The following is a 15,103-nucleotide window of genomic DNA, read 5'->3' as shown; positions in this document are numbered from 1 at the left end:
GGGGAAATATGCATCTTGGAGCGCGACGAACAGAATTTGAGGTAGTCTGCGAGCAGGCGAGTGACTATGCGCTTGCGTGGGCCCTCGGAGAATTTTCTTTTATTTTTAATTTCTCTTTTTCCCCCCTCTTGTATGTTTTTGTTCGTATTTTCCTTTCCTCTCGTTTCTCTTCCCTTCACCTTTTTCTTCAAAACCAAGATCCAATCTCCGAGGGTCTGCAATCTTCTATCCTGCTTCCCCTCTCCCGATTCGACACATTCAATTGAAATCACCGAGAGCAATCGTCGAGCTGAATTTCGAATTGATAACCAACCGAACTACCAAGACTGAACTGGAAACACTGGAAGAAACCGGAGATCCTTGAGTGACACCGAGACGGAATTCGTCGAACCGATAAAACGTCCGAGAGTAATCTGACATCTACACACTGTAAGTACAACATAGAAAACCAATACATTCAAAGACGGTCAAAGTGTTCATTTATATAAAATTATGGAAGAAATATATTTTTTAATGACAGATTCACTACTGATTTGAAATTATATGAGGACATCTACCATCAATGAAATAAAGTGGAATATCGTTGACGATGTTGAAATCGGGGAAGGGAAAGCAAAGATTACCCTCTGTTACAGAGGATTTGTGTAAATATACTTGTACATACGAAAGTATTTTTAATTTGTACAAAGAGAGAGATGTAGAGTTCTGATGTTAAAAGTACAACACTACTCGAATCATATGCTCGGTGGATGAGAATTTCCTTCGAAATTGGCCAGTAGTCGGCGTTGCAGATCGCCTATCTCGATTGATATATCAAGCAAATAATCATGCAATACTACATAACAAATTTTGAATTTGATTATTTAAGTAAAAGTCGAAGATCGAAGAAAACACTGCAAAAGATACGACGACCAGGAACCGTTTGCAAAAAGCTTATCACTGAAGGAAGCATATATCGATTAATCAATAGATCAAAAACATTTGAAGAAAACTTGTCATCACTTATACTGCTTTTATGGAAAAAGACGTTTTGAAGACAGAAAACAACCGTATTGCGATTTTTGACTTTGACACTTTATTGGTAAGGTAACTAATTTATTATTTGATTAAATAATACGAAACTTTGAGAATGTGTCAATTCTGCGATTAAAGATTATTGGCATTGATGTAAATGTATTTCCTTATATTTGTAACGTCGCGTGACCCTCTATATAGACTAGAAACCATTCCTCGGTCATAAAACTAAAGATTTTGACTTTACCATCAATTGCTGTAACATATCTTTCAAATCGAGACATTTCTTAGAGTCATAATTCAAACCAGTAAAATATGGGAAAAGCAGGTTTTTGAACAATAACCCTAAGGAATGTCTTGATTTGAAAGATATGTTGAAGCAATTAAGGGCCTTGACAAAATCTTTAATTTTATGGCCGAGGGATGGTTTGCAATCTATATAGAGGGTCACGTGACGTAACAATACTAGTATAACATTTATTAACAATAATGTAACTAGTCTTATATTTTAATTTAGAGTTTTAAGGTTTATTGTAAGGAATTGACAAAATTTTCGAAGATTTCTAAACACCGAGCTAGTCATTAATTTAAGGTAATGTAATTATTTTATATTTTAAGTTTAAATTTCCTTTCTTTTTTAATTCATATATATCGTACTTACACGAAGGAAGGAAAATATTTAGAGGTTAATATAAAAAGAGACAATACAACGATCTAGTCAGCAAGTGATAAAAATGTAGTATACACTATGAGAATCAAAATATAGAATTTAGTCTAAAAAAGAAAAAAAGTATAATTACGATCTAGTCAAGAAATCGAATTATTAGAAAACCTAATCTAGTCACAAAATAATACAGTCTAGTCATTATTATTTTTAGTCGTTCGCATTGGTGCCACGGATTTTAATCTCGAGATAAATTTTTCTGAAATTTTCTCGTGAATTACTAGAAATTAAGTTGAAATCTTAAATTACAAAAAATATGTATTTAATTTAATTACATGTAGCATCAACGAGACGTGTGTATACCTTTTCGTATAGCTTTTTTATGTTTCTAGTCAACCATACTTTTCTAGTCATCGCGTTCTTTTCACTTAACACATAAGTATCGTAAGTATCATATTCCTCAAAGGATATGCAGGCCACAAGTAAATGCAATTCTGAAACTTTTATTTCAATATATCCTCTACTTGTGTGACATTAATTTTGCATATTTAAATACATACGTACCATACATTTGTCAAATAAATAATATCCGTGGATACGATGCCATACAAAAGTTAAGTCATGAAAATATATCATACTCGCTTTCTATAATCGTAAAAAAGAATCACAAAAAGAATAGTTAAGAAATTGCAGTCTATATTATCTGATCGTGTATACATAATATAATTTATTAACTAAGTCAATATTCTATTCATTTCGGGGAATGTGCCAGTAATCTACATCAATATTATTATTATATAGGTTTATGGCAAAAAAATAATTTCATCAAAAATTAGAATTCCAATAGTTATATAAAGTAAAAAAATTAAACTTATTTCAAAATTAATTACGTAAACGGTTGTCAATAAAACTGAAGGAATATTACCTACGTATGTATATAATTCCGATTTTTTTGCCAAATTCCTATGACTCAGTCGGTACAGTTTAAACAATTAAATTTATTAAATCGTCCTTTACAAGGCAGCTAATTATGTATTCGTTTAGGATTAAATTATCATATACGTATTCTTTGATAATTTTGAACTGGGAAGATTACTAATCACAAGCACAACAATTTAGTACAAAAAGTATTTTGTTAAGTAAAAAGTATTATGTGGCTGTGTTTAATAATTAAGAATAATTTTATATTAATTAACACAAATCTGTACTTCTTTTTAAATTGATAGAGATGTCCATTACTATATCTTAGTAATATCTAATCCGAACATACCGACTGAAGTTAATATATGAAGTGCTCCATTTTTTCTGATCAAACTCTCTTAATTTGTGCAGGAACACCCTGTATCGCATTTAATTTTAAGCTTATTTATTTCGAAATGATAAAATAATTAATTTATACATTGTATACGCATAGTCACTATCACTTTGTAAAAAATTCTAGTCAAATTAATATATAATTAAATTATTATTAGGAGTGGTATCTAGTCAATGAATCCATGGACACTAACTCGAACAGTTTAGTCCAGGTATTAAAAAAAACTGAAGAAACAAATTTGTTTTTGCTTTATATATGTAAAAAACATCGTATCAATTATCGTATAGTTATACCAAATAGATGTTTTGGAATTTTACGTTTTATTGTGCAATTTCTTTTTATATTTCACTGGCGAACTTAGTAGAGTATTTGATCTCAGTTCATGGATAATAAATCTAGTCTACAGTATGCTAAAGCGATTGAGTAAATTGGAGTTACTAAATGTAAAATATATTCAAAGATAAAATAACTTATAATTAGTTTGAAAAATTTTTATTATAGTTTCCGTATCAACCTAATAGTAGGACACGATATATTGTGTATGGTTTACAGTAAAGTATTAAAATAAACATTTATTTATAAGATAGTTTATAACATATAGGTATGTATTAAGGTAAATTTATATTGTAAGGATTTAGAATATAAGATCATCATATATGTATTCTTACTTATTTCGTCATATTTATTTTCTATGGATTGCTGTGTTGTGTGCTGTATTGTGTGCTGTATTGTGTGCTGTGTGTGAGTTTATTTCAAATATTTATTTATTGAATATTTATAATAATAATATAAATCGCGATTTATATATTTTTTGCTACTAGCTTTGCGTGTTCTTAGTATTCAAAAAATTGTATTCCATAGTTTCATTTACATAACTCTACATACCAACTATAAGTATTCAATCATTTTACTAATCACATGTTTGTAACTGCCATAAATAACACTGCTACGAAAAATGAACTTCTCTTTGAAATATTGAAATATCTTAAATAAAATTATAATCGTCAAAAAGTACATTTTACAATTCAGTTATTACCTTACTCATATTCCTATACCTTATTTCTGCGATAAAACAAATGATGTGGCGTTCATGATAATACTTTTATTATTATTTATTTATATATTACTTTAATTATACAATTATTCGCATAATGTGGAAAATTTTTATATTTAGAAGGAATAACCATAGAGGATTGAAATGATAGGCAGAATCTGGAAAAGGTGAGAAACTACATAGAGTTCGGGAAAAGAAAGAAAGAAAGGTAAATCTGATTTAGGTTAACTATACTTAATAAATACTACAAACATTGGTTAATCGTGCACAAAATGAAAATAAATGTTAAAAAAAATTTTAATTAATAAATAGTTTTTAGATTTTCTTTCAACATAGAATTATAAATATTTATTGAATTAAAAGTGTCTTTTCTTATTGGATCATAATTACCACGTTTCTCCTCTTTGACAATAAAATCTTGAATCTTCTTATGTTCTTCCAGCAACTTGTCCATAGTATTCTCTAATACACTAATCTGAGTGTATATATCATTACTTTCTAAACGTTGCTTTATTTCATCATACTCAAATTGAATTGTTTTGATTTCTTCTTCACATTCTAATTGTTGATGTTTCAATTGTTCACATTCTGCTATTAATTGCCCTTGTTTCAATGTCAATTTAGCTTTGAAACTTTCTAGGTCTTCTGGAGTTATTGATTTATTATCTTTGTTACCCATTCTTTCATTAAGATCAACAAATTCTGCTTGAATTTTTTGCTCCAACATTTCCATTTCGCTATAAATTTGCTGCAATTTTAAATTTTCTTTAGTTAATTTTTCAAAACTTTGATCACTCTTACTGTAGTCATAGTCATTGAAGGGTGGTAAATTATTCAGAATGGCTATTTCATCATTTCCTATAAAATCAATATCAACGTTTAACATATTTGAAATATTTTCCAAATATTCTACTATTGTATTTTCTAATCTATCCATTTTTCTTGTCTCATCATCTTTATTCTGCTCAAAAGAACTCATAAATTGCTCTATAACTTCTTCTCGTTTACGAAGTTCTTTAAATTTTGCTTGCTTCTCAGTTTGAGTATCTTCCATGTCTGTTTCCAATTGCTCGAGTTTTTGTTCAGTTTCTTGTACCTGTTTCTTTTTCTCAGTCAATTGAGCTTCAGCAGCTGCAATATCCAGATTGTCTTGCTTAATTTTTTGTAGTAGTTTTCCTCTTTCCTCTTCTGGTGAAATTCTATGCTTCTCTTCTTCTTTCAACTTGTCCCTTTTTTCTTCCATTTCTATAATTTTCAAATGTAATTTAACTGCTTCCTGTTTCAATGGAGATAATGTTATTTCTTCTTCCAAATAAGCTTGTTCTTTATATAATTCATCCAATTCTTGTTGCAATGCATTTGTTTTCTCTTGCAGTTTTGCTTTTTCTTTTGATAATTCATCATATTTTTCTTTCATATTAAAATCCATGCTCTCTATAAGTCTTTCAGTCCTCTTCTTTTCATCCTCTAACTGTTTTTCTATTTTAGTTAACTTCTGCTCTAATTCTTTTCTTTCTTCAAACATATCTTCGATTTTCAATAAATTTTGTTCATTCTTTGTGGCAAGTTCTTCAGTCTCTTGTTCAATGATTTCTTTCCCAACATCAGATGTCATTTTATCTACAATGATGTTGTAGTCAGCCAGCTGTCCTTGCAAAGTTGTTAATTCCATAGCTAAATCTTTGGCTCTTTTGTCATAATGTATATAAGTAGCTCTTTCCTTAGTTTGATCTTCAATATCTTTGAAAATAACAGCAATTTCTTGACTTAATTCTCTGATTTTCAGTTGCATGAGTCCAATGTAATATCTTTTATCTTGAATTTGTCTGAGAATAGAAAATGTAGATTAAAAAACAACAGAAATGTGAGTTTAATAATTCCATTACATCTATCAAAATAATACTGATATTATAATTAATCTTACTCTAATCGTATAGATTTAATATGAAATATAGAAAAATAAATTTTTATACCTGGTCATTGACAATCCTCTAGCTGTTCCAGGTCTCAGACCTGCTACTCCATGTTGGGTGATAGGCCTCTCCGTAACGTTTATATTCATCTGACCAGGCAAAGGAAATGCTGAGTTAAATGCTCCGGAACTAGTTGAACTGATTGTACTCAACCGTGAAGTAGGTGTTGGTACATGGTTAAGTAAAGCCAATGATGATGGTGGTCTTGCCAGTACATTTTGTCCAGGTGTGCCTGGTCGAGTAGTACCCGAGGTGACATAAAACTCTCCAGATTCATTCTTTACACCTCTGTAAAATCTATCATATTTGCTTTGCAATGGAATACTTGTCTGTGGTCTTTGCATTATGATGAATTATTTAAGATATTTTTCACTTTATTGGATACAGGTATCTTATGTATTAATAAACAGTAATTTTTATAGATACACAAATAACTGACATTATCTTGCTAGAGCACTTTATGATCCTTTTGGTTTACATTTGGTTGCCATAGAAACCAATCCATATCAATCCATACACTTGATATGAATAGAAATTAGATATAATAACATTTAATTAACATCCATATCCTTGTATAAAGAGATATATAACTTTTAATAGCGCTATAAGAAAATTATTTTATAAAAAAACTTTCAAAAAATATACTTTTAAATATACATTTAGATATACCTAGATCAAACATTACAAAAATAAAACTAATTAAATACGATCATTTACAATGTCGAAATAGATACTCTCATACTCTTAAAAAGTTCATAAAAACAATATTTAAAAAGAAATTTAAAAATTTGAATTCATCGCTATTTAACCGACAGTAATGTTACCCATAGTAGAAATAAAAACATTTATAATCGATTCCTCTATTTTCCATTACATTTATCGATACACTTACCGAAATAAAAAATTAAATTCTTAGTTCAACCGAGGCATCAACAGATGGCAACAGGATGAGGTTACCTTGGAACAGGCAGTTGCTAAGCAACAAAAGTGACGCGGCGTGGCGACCAAGTGGCAATGCACGACGGTGACGGCGACGGCGACGGTGACGGCGGTAGCGACGCCGGTCCCCCAAACTCGAATTAATATACGGTAGTCCAAGAATATCTTCAGTGTGCCTCGGGATAGTCAGAAACCAATCGGCGTTACCACAGTAACCCGCGTTGTAGATACGTTTACCCGTGGCATCGCGATTCGTCCCGTCGACGTATAAACGATCAACGCTACTCACTCGTTTCATACACGCTTCTTTCACGTTGGCATTTCTTCTCTGACGCTTGCCATTTTTTTTCTTTCTTTTCCTCTCTTCATCCTTCCCTCCTCTTGCCCTTTTGCTCAATAGACCGTAGTAGTCCGTGTGCACACGGTTGGCACATGTACCCGGTGATAGCGCATCTAGTGCAGATCATAGAAAGGTATCAACGCTGCCCGATAAACCGGTTTCACCGCAATCAACCGGTGACCTCCTCGTGCCCGAGAATGCTTTAAACTGTGACAAGTATTTTGTGCTCACTTCATAGAAACTATCCGATCGTGCGTGCGTGAACACGGGACGAGAAAAACCCCGAGTGGGGTTTTTGACGGAAATCGAGACGCCGCGTCGTTGATACGAACATGGACGAAGAAGAAATCGACGGCGTGAAGTCGCCCATCAAGAGGCTTGGCTCCACGCGGAAGCTGCTCGTCTTTAACAGTAAGTTGTAACCAGTAACCATGCACTTGTTATCTGTCTCGTTCTCTCTCTCTCTCTCTCTCTCTCTCTCTCTCTCTCTCTCTCTCTCTCTCTCTCTCTCTCTCTCTCTCTCTCTCTCTCTCTCTCTCTCTCTCTCTCTCTCTCTCTCTCTCTCTCTCTCTCTCTCTCTCTCTCTCTCTCTCTCTCTCTCTCTCTCTCTCTCTCTCTCTCTCTCTCTCTCTCTCTCTCTCTCTCTCTCTCTCTCTCTCTCTCTCTCTCTCTCTCTCTCTCTCTCTCTCTCTCTCTCTCTCTCTCTCTCTCTCTCTCTCTCTCTCTCTCTCTCTCTCTCTCTCTCTCTCTCTCTCTCTCTCTCTCTCTCTCTCTCTCTCTCATTTTTTGTGGTTTGTACTCACTCCATTTTTCTCTCTTTTTACTCACAGAGAAAGTCAACTTTTTCTAACTAATATATTTTAGATGAATCGTAAATAAATTGTTTCCCATAATGCTTAGAATTTGAAATTGGGATTTGTTATAGCAGTATTAGTATTTATTGGAAACAATTTCATCAAAGATTTTTCTTTCAAAATCAGGAAGATTTTATTATATTTTGCATCGATCGTAAGTAAATTATTTTGAGATTGAATTTTGTGACTATAATAATACAGATTGATATTTGTTGGCAATAATTTTATCGAAAATTTTTTGGGAAATCAGGGGAGTTTTGTTATCTTATTTCCCTAAAATTCGATTTGTAAAGTTATTAATTTTATGTCAGGTTTTCTTGTTATGAAAAGATTTAAGATAAGGATATAGATTTGTGTTACTGGTTTGAAATATATTCGCGGCGTGCTCCGAGTCGAAGGGTAATTTATTTCGATAAAACTCGTTCCAACGTCCATTGGGATGCGTGCATCTGCTCGATTGACTGTAAAGAGTGTAAAGGTGCAATTTGTTTCATTCATCCCATCGATAAAACAGCGAGTGCTGACATTTCTTTCGTGTTTTTTCTTTCCTTAATACATGGAGCATTTTTTCAATACGTTTGGCGTGTAGGAATGTATAAAAAGCTTAGCGGCTATATGGTCAACAGATGTTAGAAAATCTCGTTATAATGTGCACTCGACAGTGCGAGTACCGCGACGCTGACTTTCGAAGAATAACGCGACGTGTCGATGTTTTTATGTTCAAAATGCCGTTTATTTGTGCATCTTGGCATGCAATGTATTTCAAACCTGCGATGTTTCTCTGCAAAGAATAACATATTTCATCCATATAAAACATTGCTTAATTCGTGTAATATATTACTCAATGCTAAAAATACTTATATTTAATTATTTCATAAGATGATGCAGTCATATGTAACAAAAGATAGTAAATATTTTTTTATACAATAAAATGAGCTTTAACTTGTGACACCTCTCTAAAAAGAATTATTTCATCCATGTAAAACATTGTTTAGTTCGGTAAAAGTAATCTTAAAATGATTATAAATCTGTTGATAGACGAGAGAAAAATTTATTGAAAAGAACATAATAGATGACGTAAGTACAGGATTTCATGTGTTAAGAATATCGCGACATTGTAAACTGCTATTATCAGCCAGAGCATTGTACAGCATAATCAAGTAGAGACTATTACACCCTTTGTGGAATGCTGGTGCATTCGAAGGTTGCGTTAGACATTCCTAGTTACCGGCGTACTTGAGTTATACGTTTGTATAGGTAATAGGCTTCGGCTTTACGCTTCGAACGTATATCTTAGAAATTATAATGTAATCAACATTACAAGTTTTCTAAAGAAAGATTTATCATAAAATCATCATGACGCCATAAAGAGATGTATCGAATCCTCTTTTTGATATTATTTATTATTATATCTAGATTCTTATCATATTATTTCCAATTGTTAATTAATAATTTTTATGTATAAAATTTCTCGCAAATATTTCGTGCAACGAAAGAAAGCAAAAAACGTAGTTTCACTGGATCAATGAACAATCGTGTAATACCAATCGTCATTCGATGAGGCAAATGAGGTGCTTGCACGTCTCTCAGTTGAAATGTTGGCGCGTCGCATTAGAAATCGCCTCGTCTGCATATTAAAGTCGTGGGAAGCAACAAGGATAGGTTTCACGGCATTCTGAAAAAACTCTCACATGTTTGACACTGTTAAACATCTCTGTTTCTTCATTATCTATTATCATAAATACATACTTATTGTATATGTAATACATACTATAATAGTCTAATAATCCTATTTATACGTCCATATTTCATCAGGAATTAGATGAAATTATACTGGACTGAATAAAAGTATTTTTTAATGATAAAAGAAATATAACCTTAATATCATAAATATATTTATAACTTGATATTACAAAATAAGAGGAATCTTGACATTTTGCAAATTTTGAAAATTTATTTAATTTCCTATCATTTCATCAATGTGGCATAGTGCAACGTGTCGTGCATTCATAATCATAAGTCTGTCCGATCGGAAGTTCCCAGAAGAACGTACATCGGATGCCCATCCCTGTTTCCGTTTACAAACTTTCAAGGTTGTTTTTATTTTACTTTAACGCGCGTACTGCCCCCATCCCTCTCCGTTTTTTTCTCCCACTCCTTATTCTTTAGTGAACACATTCACACCGAACACTTTCAGACGCACTGTGGACGTGCGTCTATGTATTTCTTGATTTCTCGAGGCGCATGCGCATATTCTCATTGTTGGTTGCCACTCGTTCCACACAGTCGTGCCTGACTGCGTCGACCGTTTCCTCTATGCATTCTGATTTTTGTGTTTATACCACGTTGCACGGTTGCAACATTGTCTGCTTTAATATCGATTTTAGTGACCCGCCGCTACGCGGAGCGCGCCACGCCGGTAGACGCGTCGCTTCACAGACGTGTTTCTACATTTTGTTTATTTCCTGAGTAATTTAATCCTGCTATTCTCTTGAGTCTATATGACCCGAAATGAATTTTACAATATAATTTTATTTTATTTTTACTAATTTACTACTTTTATGTACTCCACTCTTTCTATAAATGAATTATTCCAAAAAAAAGAAGGCATCTGAAAAGATACAAACAGCAGATTTAAGTTATGTAAGCGATAGGGTATTGATATAAGATTTATTGAATGACATAATGTTTTGATACATAATAAATACATAATAATAAAGGAGGTAGTGAAAATAATAATTACGTATTGAGAGATTTGGAATAATCTCTAATACTTATCTGAATAAAAAAGCGGTCATAAATTAAACTTATACTGTTTTTTATTGCTATTCACTCTTTCTCATTAAACTGGAAGTAAAATGTAGAATATACGTTTGAAGGTTCTGATCAATGTTTTAATTAAACTAATTAGGGATTCTTTAAGCATTGAAAATAATTCTTTGATAAATTGTCGGCGGAAGAGCTTGTTCACAAGAAAAGTTAAGAATTTTTGTCATTACTTTAACCGTAAATCCGGTGAAGAAATCTGAATAAAGTGAAGAGTAAAAAGGGAACGACATTTCCTGCTTTGTGCGGCAGATGTTTTTACGAACAGACACCATTTTTAGAGTGTCAAAGAGGGTATCTATCCCAGCCAGTAAAAGATATGTATATCTTTCATTCAAGTACTATTGTGATTACATGTTTTATTTAAATGTTTTCCAAAAAAATTATATTTTTTTGAACGTAATGAAAAGATGGAATTTAAATAGAAATTCGTTTTACCGATTAAAGATATAAATATAAAATAGTTATTAAAAACAATTATTTTGCTTTCAATATTTTATATATTATTATGTATTATACGCATTCTGTACATTTTGGTATCTTCAAATTGTAATGCATAAAAATTTGTAATCTAGTTATTCGGTTATTAAAATATTATAATCTGAAGTCCCTACACATATATATATATATATATATCACATTGTAATCCCTTTGAATAACTTCAAGGATATTTTCGATTTGATTTTCCCGATCTATAAATATCACGAACGAAAGTTCGGCCTCCTAAACCGCTGTGTAGAACAGCGAACACACATATACACGGGACAGTATAATTTTTTGATGCACATGTGTAAGTACTAGCAAGGACATTCATTTTATTTTAGTTCATTAGCAACTAAGTCCTACTAGAATAGAGGCGAAGAAATTACAAAGAAATAATATGTCTCCCTAACGTCTATATCATTGTTAGATTAATTAGCTTGTGGCGTGCGTATATTTTCATCTAGATGTACGACGTTAACTATCGGAATGAGTTACTAATTGAGATAAATCGCCCGAAAAGGGGATCGGATAATTCCTTCGTAAGGACAATCGAATGTCGCTGTGTATACTCTATGGGTGCGTTTACATTCCGAAAAACGATTATAAGATAAAGAACGCGGCCTCTCACCGGGTAGATTGTGAACTTGCAGGAGGAAATGTCGCGAGTTGTACAGAAACACCAATAGAGTTCGCTAACGAGATAGCAAGGCGAATAAAGCGCTAGGGTTGTGCTGCTGGCATTTAACACTGACGGTATACATATAAGAAAGTACTCGTTGTACTTTAAATTAATTCCATTTCTCGGTATATGTATCGTGAGGGCTGTCGAAAAAATTAAGCAAGAGACACGGTGTAAATTATCTTATATTGTTACTTGGAAAGAATGCAGTAGAACTATTTTTAAAGTATAGAGTAAGAAAATTAAATCAAAAGTACTAGAATCATTTCATATCTTTAATTAAGAAGAGATAATAAAGAAGAGATATAGGGAATTTCTAAAAATGGGATTAATCAGAAAGTGTGATTAACCAATACAAGAATAGTGTGCATGCATACATACGATATTTATATTTGCGTTAGTCTGGAATGTATGACATAGAAATTGTAAAATTGTACGGAAATTTTGCGTGGAGAATAATTGTTTCAGGTTGACACTAATCTGATGGATCAACAAAGACTTCTGGATAGGTGCACGGTAAGAAGTCTAAGTGGTATTGAATCTGCACGCTTATCTGTACGAAGGTCGGAACCCCGAACGATCTTTAGCTTTAAAATAGCGGTAGCGCTACTACGTAATGATCACATGAATAGAGATTCAGTTTTAGAATAGTACACACTGAATGAACTTTATCTATACTATGAGTAACTAACAATTTTTTAATGTTTGAAATTAAAATTACCATATAAAAGGGTAATAATGACAATCATTATTACTACTATACGATAATTATAAAGATTAGATTGTTTCAACAATTGATTTTAATTTAATGCAATTTGATAAATGTGAAATAGACATTGAAGAAATATAAATTTGTATAGTGTAATTTTCATAGAAATAATTTAGAATTTAAGCTGAAGAAGGAACGACATTGGCCGTTACTTACCATAAGGTTAGCGGCATCAATGAAATGGCGCGGTATCCCATTGAACCACTTGGCTGAGTCAACCAATTGCGAGCGCGCTAGGTTCAGGGTACATTTTTCATAAGTGCTTTTACGACGTTTCAGATTTAATACGTGATTATGTTGGAAACAAGTGCAGTTTCTTCACGAAAAAGAAAATAAATAAAACAAGCAAATCGATATCGATCATTATCAATGAGAATAAATTTTAAAAAAGGATTGATTTATGAAAATTTTTTGAAATACAATATTGCTTTCATTCAAATCAAGTTTATGCAATTAATTGTAGATACTATCCTCTTTTCATGTTTCTATATTTGTAAATTTAATAATAAAAGTATCTTTTGTCGAAATCAGATCCAATTATCATGACTTGGAAATTAAATAACAGATGACGCTAATGGTTCCACAATCCTCGTATTCTGATCTTAGAGCAAGATTAAATGCTCTCTTCTTACGTAGAATTTAGTGTTTTATTCTTATAAAATTCTTGACCGCGATCATAATAATTGACATAACCTCCACAATAATTCTGTAAAATCAAAACAGAAGTGCATTTATATACTACTGTCTTTTATTTCATATTTAGACTCTCAAAATACTAAGAATCAAAAATAAATAAGAAGATGAATAGAAAACAGTTCGACCATATTTCTCTTCACCAGTTGGTGATAAAGTAAATGAAAAAATGCAGAAAAACTAACAGTGGTAGTAACCTGCCGATAAACTAAGCCAATCGTAAGATGATCCCTGAGTGCCTTCGAAGTGGCCGATGAAAAGCAATTTGTTTCAGGGTGCTGAGTACATCGAATGAGCAAACGAGATCCACTTTTATATCAAGTGCAATCTCTCTCTCTCTCTCTCTCGATCTCTTGAATTATCTTTAAGAAACCAGAGAAGTCGTACCAGAAAAAAACATTTTATTAACGAACAGTTACCAATTTTATACATTACAGAAGATAGTTCGTGTTATAACAAATATTATAAAATTTACTAGACTCACGTAAAACAATTTTTAATTGTGTATTTTAACCACACTTTGGAAATCATGAAAAAAAACATAAATATAGGTTAGTTAGGAATCTGGGTGCGTGGCGCTGAAATGGTTACCGAAATGGTTAAGTGTTTGTTGACCAAGCGAAGAATGTCTACAATTAGACGACATGGAACCGTGTGTATGATACGCATGTATCGCGTGAAATAACCGCGTCGAAACGAAGAAAAGTGTTTCCACGTGGTACAAGTTCTACGGGGATGTAGAGAACAGGACCAGCGAGAGCACAAGCAAGCGCGCAGAGCCAGAGAGTAACGTACACACGGTGGACACGTGCACTCCGTTTGATCAGAGTCACAGTCACGGTCACGCTTCGAGGGTTGGACGAGCCTATATAGAACACCACGGTGGGAGACTGGTGTACAGAGAGTATAACCATGCAGCGAGAGAGACGAGGAGAGAAACAAAAGCGGTGGCGCGAGTAACACTCATTGATTCCCCTACCAGCTCAGCGGCCATCTCTTTTGCACTGTTTTGCCTCGCTTTATTGCTATTATTTCATCTCTTTTCGTTACGTCTCTTTCTGGCTACTGTTCCCTCATTAACCCTCTCCCTCTTCGGACAACTGTTATCTCTGTCCTCCGTTTTCTACCTATCTCCCTCGCTCTCGTTACGTATGCACGATATACACTTTCCGCTCGACGCTTCGACAACGGTATTACGCGATTCAGTTGATTTCGAAACGGTGCATCGGGAGCGCGGAATTTCTCTGGTATATAATCGGTTTTCTACAGACTCGTCCCCTTTTCCGTTTGCAAGTGAAACGCTTTCAACGTAGAAAGTTTCCTGGCCGATTCGGCTTAACAACTTCAAGTGTGTTCTCTTTTCTGTTTTTTTTCCTCTTCTACTGTTTCCTTTTAGGCTGCACCGGCCTTATGATCCGTGTATAGTAGAATCGTCGTGTCTACTACTGTGAGAATCAGCCGTTTTGAGGACGTGCCAGTGCCTCACAATGGGGAAAGCAA

At 33.1% G+C, this 15,103-nt stretch overlaps 2 protein-coding genes and 1 long non-coding RNA gene across 7 annotated transcripts in view; 2 read left to right on the top strand and 1 right to left on the bottom strand.

The window, feature by feature from the left end:
* Window positions 1–58: 58 nt before the first annotated feature.
* On the top strand, window positions 59–3,660 carry LOC117151175. The gene is made up of 2 exons (XR_004460908.1): window positions 59–429; window positions 521–3,660. It is a non-coding gene; the product is annotated as an uncharacterized LOC117151175 (long non-coding RNA).
* On the bottom strand, window positions 3,470–7,095 carry LOC100741893 (intraflagellar transport protein 74 homolog). 3 transcript variants are annotated; one of them, XM_012394913.3, is made up of 3 exons: window positions 6,978–7,095; window positions 6,021–6,317; window positions 3,470–5,873 (listed from the first exon to the last, which is right to left on the bottom strand). In XM_012394913.3, exons 2-3 carry the CDS (start codon window positions 6,107–6,109, stop codon window positions 4,349–4,351), a joined length of 1,614 nt encoding a protein of 537 aa, XP_012250336.1. In that variant the 5' UTR covers window positions 6,110–6,317; window positions 6,978–7,095; the 3' UTR covers window positions 3,470–4,348. The 3 variants fall into 3 exon arrangements, with proteins under 3 accessions (XP_012250336.1, XP_024220418.1, XP_003486328.1); XM_024364650.2 differs by having other exon boundaries at window positions 6,913–7,057; XM_003486280.4 differs by lacking the exon at window positions 6,978–7,095 and having other exon boundaries at window positions 6,021–6,668.
* Window positions 7,096–7,577: 482 nt separating this feature from the next.
* LOC100741415 (SLIT-ROBO Rho GTPase-activating protein 1) overlaps window positions 7,578–15,103 on the top strand; it is a 42,542-nt gene continuing 35,016 nt past the window's right edge. For 2 of the 3 annotated variants that reach the window (XM_012394906.3, XM_012394903.3), the window contains exon 1: window positions 7,578–7,710. In XM_012394906.3, coding sequence (XP_012250329.1) covers window positions 7,632–7,710 — 79 coding nt within the window. In that variant the 5' untranslated portion in view covers window positions 7,578–7,631. Of the gene's footprint in view, window positions 7,711–14,932; window positions 14,952–15,103 lie in introns of those variants that run through there. The other variant, XM_033318536.1, reaches the window with a different exon arrangement.

This window comes from Bombus impatiens, unplaced genomic scaffold, assembly GCF_000188095.3.
Source record: "Bombus impatiens unplaced genomic scaffold, BIMP_2.2 scf_0102, whole genome shotgun sequence".
In the NCBI taxonomy this organism is placed as follows: domain Eukaryota; kingdom Metazoa; phylum Arthropoda; class Insecta; order Hymenoptera; family Apidae; genus Bombus; species Bombus impatiens.
Note: the sequence above shows the minus strand (reverse complement) of the source record. Positions and strands in the feature narration are given on the sequence as shown.

Coding starts and splice junctions, on each gene's coding strand:
- LOC100741893 (XM_003486280.4), bottom strand. CDS start 6,364: ATGCAAAGACCACAGACAAGTATTCCATTGCAAAGCAAATATGATAGA. Junction 5,874..6,020: donor AGAGGATTGTCAATGACCAG/GTATAAAAATTT, acceptor TTCTATTCTCAG/ACAAATTCAAGATAAAAGAT.